The sequence below is a fragment of the Micropterus dolomieu genome, linkage group LG22 (assembly GCF_021292245.1).
Source record: "Micropterus dolomieu isolate WLL.071019.BEF.003 ecotype Adirondacks linkage group LG22, ASM2129224v1, whole genome shotgun sequence".
Taxonomy (NCBI): Eukaryota; Metazoa; Chordata; class Actinopteri; order Centrarchiformes; family Centrarchidae; genus Micropterus; species Micropterus dolomieu.
Genome location: NC_060171.1, coordinates 21020026 through 21025715, shown reverse-complemented (window position 1 = coordinate 21025715; position 5690 = coordinate 21020026). Strand labels below are relative to the sequence as shown.

Genomic DNA, 5690 nt, shown 5'->3' with positions numbered 1-5690 from the left:
GATGAGTGCAAGCTAATTTCTAAATGTACTATTATTAAACACAATGAAACGGATGAAAACAGAAGCATTGCAAAGGCATGACAAAGGTTGACAAAAAGAGTGAAAACTCACCTCAGCTGCGAGGTAATTCCCAGTCGCCAGGTGTTTGAAGCGGAAGAGACTGTTCCACTGGCCGGCTCCACTTCTACAGGGGTCATAGTGCACAACCTGGCACGTACAGACAAAATGAGGAGCATTATACACCTAGAAAAATCAGTTTTTGTCCACTGTGAATGATGTTTTCTTGTCCTCTGCAAGTATGTGGGTTAGTGTCAGTCTTTCCTTACCTGATATAGTGCTGTGGGACTCTTATAACATTGTTGTTTTCAGTTTATGTCTGTATGCACGTTACAACACTGCTCATTTTGTTTCTGTTTTTTGTTCAACATCAGCTCTGAGTAGGACAGGATTGGTTTAACAGCAGTCAGAGGGTGACTGTTATTCACCTAGTACACCAAAGTCAGTTTAACCAGAATGAGAGTCATCCTATGTGCAAAGTACAACAGGAATTTGTGTTTGCCCTACCGACACAACAACATGTCAGCAACTGATATGATAACATAAGTACATTCGGGCACAAACAGCAGTGGGACAACAGGAACTTCAATTTAGTGGAAGCTGATAAAGAGTAACATACAGTACAACAGAGAGTGGATTACACAGAAGTAAAAGTGTCAGACAGGCAGACATTATACAGTATGTATAAAAGGGGCAATTATGGGTTTTATTATACAATCCATCATATTTTGATCTACGTTGATTTCAACTGGTGTATATGCTTCAACTGGCATTAGCTAGGTCTTTAGTTTGTTGACGTAAAGCTAGTTGTTACTAAAAGGATAACAGATAGATTTCAGTTTCACTTTCTTCACTCATGCCAAAAAGTTACCTGGACGCAACTTCTTTCTAGAAACACTGATTTTAATCAAGTAGCATCAATGATCAATGAGAGATATTGTTAATTCCTGTGTGTGTGTGTGTGTGTGTTTACCTCAATCTCCCAGAGTGCCTTGGAGCTTGTGGCGGAGGTGGCAGACTGCCGCAGTGTGGTCCTAAGGAAGACATGCTGCAGCTTCTTGTACTCGTCACAGGTCAGAAACTTCTCCTGCTCAGCGTGAAACAGCCTCACCACATCTCCCTGACGGTGGACACATACTAACATGAGACTGCTGCAAGGTAACAGCATGCTGTTTGCTCCCCAGACATGCAACCTAAATGCAGTCCTGCTAAAAAAGATGCACAGAGGAAAGAGATCTAAAAGCGATAAAGCAACATACCCCCTTTAGCACATCTTCCCTGTAGTCGCTAAACTTCATGAACAAGGTGACCTTCCAGCTGGTGTTACAGTTTACAGCATTGACCTGCAGCATAAAGCAGAGAGTAAGGGGCAAACACAACATGGAATGAAGATTTTTTTTAAATCATACACAAGTCACATGTCGCCAGTTGAAATCCAACAACCGTTAAAGGATTACATGTTTTTCTTCTTCTTTGGATATATAATTACATTAAAAACTAGATAGATAAACTACAGCCAGAAGACAATCCACAGGTTTTTCTTGGAGAAAAATTGTTGTAAGCTTTTATATTGCAACAGCTGTATGTTTCAGCTGTATCAGAAATGATATAAATGAACTAGTCCCACCTCTTTGCAGCCAGGGTTATCTAGCAGCTCGATGTTACTGGCATGAAGAGGCTGCCCTGCGTTCACTGGCATCAGCACCACCTTGTCTCCAACCACCACCTTGAACCCAGATGGAAACAGTCTTATCGCAGCAGGAGAAACAGGTTGGTAAACTTCCAACAGTGTTCAGAAACAGAAAGTAAGAGTGTGTCCATGCAAGGTATTTGACTAAGGTCTGCAATCATCCCATTATTTTATTTTTTTAAAGGTGCTATGTGCTGAGCAACAGGCCGAGCTTCACACAAGAGAATAGTTGAGCTGTTCACAGAAAACAAGTTTATTCATACAGTGAGTGGACAAGAATGCAGCATACAAAGATATGGGGACTGAAAAGTACACCACCTGTTATTGTATCTACACTTGCATAATACATGCTCTCTAACCCAATCGAAGTTAAAATAGATTCTAACCAGCCTCATGCGAGCACACTGTGGCTTCAGAAGTGGCTCGTCACACTTATTCCAATCCCATGTTGGAATAAAAACAAAAACATTTGAAATACAGTGAAGCAATATCAGTGGCAGACAGGAGATAGAAAGTAACAACTGGCTGGATGCTTTGAAAGCTCAACCTAAAAGTCTACATGCAATGGGAAGGGCAGTGCACCCATGCTTTTTACATGATATTCTGTGTCTGACCAGATAAAGCACAAACACCATGCACAATCAAGAGCAATACCTTTAACCATAGGATGCTAAAGCCAAAGGGGAAGGACAAAAATCAGAAATGTTACTGGAACAGGACAAACAATGAACTGTCAGTGTATAGGATGAAAAAGTTGGCTCACACACCAAACAACCTCTGCTGTACGTGTAACAGAGAGAAATGTAAAGTTGTTGTAATGGTACTTCCTGTCTATAAAAAAGATGTGTGTGACACTAAGTGGAGGGAAACCTACATTATCTCCTTCACTGCGGAGTTTCCAGAAGGGTTGAATGTAGAACCAGGAGCCCTCATTCCCGGCCGGGTCCAAAGACACGCGCATGGCGTTCTTCTCAAGCAAAGCAGGGAGCCGCTTGTTCACCGTCAGGTACTTATTACTCTTGATGTGCAGGAGCTGAGAAAGAAGAATCAGGGTGTTAAGATACTCCAAGAGCATTGATCGAGAAAGTATTCAGATCCTAAAGTACTAGTAACACACTGTAAATATTCTCCATTAAGAGTAAAGGCCTGCATCGAAAATGTTATTTAAGTAGGTATGCAAGTATAATCAGGAAAATGTACCAAAAGTGAAAGTACTCAATGCAGAAAAATGGTCCCTGTGACTGTTTTACTATTAAATATGAAATAATTAGATGATTATTACTCATCCAATAACATGTCAGTTGTATTTTACTGTTGTAGTTGGCTACATTTTAATTAATAAAAATAAAAAAATTCAATCAATAGCTTGTTTGGTTTGTTAAATTTCAGAAATTCACAACACAATTAACCAGTGACACCTTCATAATGCTTGTTGAGCCCAACCAATAGTTCAAACCTCAAAACTATTAGAAATAAATTTAAATTATTTTAATCATTAAAAGGAAAAGCAGAAAATCCTCACATTTGAGAAGCTGATACAATAAAATGTTTTTGCATGAAAAATCATTTTCTGTCAATCGACTAATCAGTTAGCTGACTCATCGTTTCAGCTATACTTCTAAAGACTGTTGTGTAGTTTAATCTATAACAAAGCATTGTGTTTTATAATCTTTTCATATATTTTGTATGCAAAAATCTCAATCTGTAACGTCGCTAAAAACTGTCTATTGTAGTGGATTCAAAAGTACAACATTTCCCTCTGAATTGCAGTGGAGAAGTAGAATGTGGCATGAAAAGAAAATACTCAAGTTAAGCATGTTAAATTTGTACTTCAGTACAGTACTTGGGTTAATGTACATAGGTACTTTAGCAGATCCACTTTTGGGGAATAAAGTAGAGGTTGGTTATTGCTTTGAGGTAATTGCTTGTTTGAGTCAGAGGTTGGTTTACTATTTTATTCAACTTAAATAAATCTAAAGAAGTGTGTGTAGTACCACACATTTCCTGTTTCCATTTAACACACAAGGGCTAAATTATTTCAGTGTTTGAAGTCAACCCTCACAAATTGCCTACTGACACAGCCTGTTTACTGAAGCAACAGAACAGAGACTGCCTTGAACGCATTTTGCAACAGCAGTTAATGTGTAGTTGCTTTTCTCAATTCAACCCCTGAAACAAGAGTTTATAAGTGAAACCAAACACTACCGCCGTGGACTTTTTAACAAATTGCTTGAGGTATAAAGGATCGGATGACAGTAACACAAACACAAGGCTCTGGACTCAAGACAATCTGACGCAGCGGGTGTTTACGGAGGAGATGGGCTGTACCTGGATGACACTACTGTATTTGACAACTTCTCCAAGCAGCTTCTTGTTCTCCGAATCGTTCTGCTTCTGTTCCAGTTCTGCTGCATGCTGAGTAATGAAACAGAGATTTACTAAAGCATTGGGATGCAAATGAAAGTTAGGATCTAGATGCAGATTGTGTGAGGGAAAAAATGAAGTTTTACCTGTAACTTCTTAAACAGGTCTCCCTGTGTGTTGTTGTTTCCTTGTTTTCCTTGTTTTGCCTTCCAGAACTGCTTCTGGGCTGAGTATCTGTTCATGGGACACACCTTGAAGAGGCAATCTGGAGAGGAGGAGAAGCATTCAGGCACACGGGAGTCACTCTCTGCAAGTCAGGTTAAGTGCCACTCAAGAGTCTTAATGTGGTGAAACTGCATTTTTAGGTGAATGGTTATTTACCCACCAGAGGCTTGTAGAGTCACGTATAGGCATCAGAATGTCTCTAGAACCACAACTTTGTGTCACACAATGCTGTGCACAAATTATCTGGTCAGCCTTCTTTTAAAAAAAAGGAGTTTGTGTGTGTTTCGGTGTAGTTTTTGTAACATTGAACCAGTGTGACTATATTCCTACACACCTCTGAACTTTTTGGGTGGGTTGGCCAAGTCTCCAGCATCAGGCTGGACCACACACCTGTCATCGACAAGTCTGCAGAGAAGAGCAACAACATGAAAACAATTCAATCAACATTTTTCTTAAGTACATTAGGTTGCAACTCATTTGAACTTTTATGTACATATAGTGCAATTGATAAGCAAGTGTTCTGTGACTTAAACTTTCCTGGTCAGTAAATCAATCGCCTTAAAAATAAAGATTTGCATGGTACAAACTGTAACTGTGTTATCACAGTCAAATGCAAAGAAAGAGTGACGGCTCTGTTCACCATCATTTACATTTCCTTAGAGTTCTCGCAGTATCTGAACAGATGCTCTGAACATTTCTGGATGGAGCTCATCTAATTTAACGCCGCTTTGATCTCCGCTTTCCAGCCCAGCAGGGGGAGATCTGCTCAGTCTTGTGGTTTGTATCTAGATAGATAAACCATGGTCAAATGACATCCAAGTTTCTGTGGCTTTCACATTACACATTTCACATTATACATAACAAAAACAGACGTGGTGTGTGTAAAATGTAAAATGAAGCTTTGAGTGTGAACACTGCATTGGTCATTGAAGACAGAGTTTCGCTGTAAAGTCAACTGTAGGTTACTAGAGTGTGCATAGGCTGCAGTGGGCTGCTGCCTCCAGAGGAAACCATGTGGTTTCTGTGCAGGGTTGATTAGAGGGCATTGAGAGGGAGTCATCCAGTAAATAACTGCCTTGTTTCACACATTCAAGCATTTTGTACTGACTATTTTACACTCTAGAGATGCTTCAACGAGAGGTGAGGAACGATGCACACCTTTGACTGACATTCAGTTATGAAGCTAGAGTAAATGCCCTGGTTCACAAAAGCTAACTGGCGTGGGTTAATGTTCCAAAAAAGACCATTTTAAAAAGCATGTATTAATCTGTCACATCTATCAGTGGAACCGGTAAAGATTAGTAATATCTGATGGCATGAAGTTTGTCTTGTCACTGAACATTTTCCCAGGGGG

At 39.8% G+C, this 5690-nt stretch overlaps 1 protein-coding gene across 2 annotated transcripts in view; it reads right to left on the bottom strand.

Annotated features, from left to right (window-relative positions):
* The window catches only part of itpr2 (inositol 1,4,5-trisphosphate receptor, type 2), a 59421-nt gene that overhangs the window by 48190 nt on the left and 5541 nt on the right, over nucleotides 1-5690 (bottom strand). Inside the window, exons 3-9 of one of the 2 annotated variants that reach the window (XM_046036511.1) lie at nucleotides 4258-4376; nucleotides 4076-4162; nucleotides 2622-2780; nucleotides 1685-1783; nucleotides 1317-1400; nucleotides 1031-1177; nucleotides 112-207 (exon numbers count right to left, since the gene is read on the bottom strand). In XM_046036511.1, coding sequence (XP_045892467.1) covers nucleotides 112-207; nucleotides 1031-1177; nucleotides 1317-1400; nucleotides 1685-1783; nucleotides 2622-2780; nucleotides 4076-4162; nucleotides 4258-4376 — 791 coding nt within the window. Of the gene's footprint in view, nucleotides 1-111; nucleotides 208-1030; nucleotides 1178-1316; nucleotides 1401-1684; nucleotides 1784-2401; nucleotides 2418-2621; nucleotides 2781-4075; nucleotides 4163-4257; nucleotides 4377-5690 lie in introns of those variants that run through there. The other variant, XM_046036510.1, reaches the window with a different exon arrangement.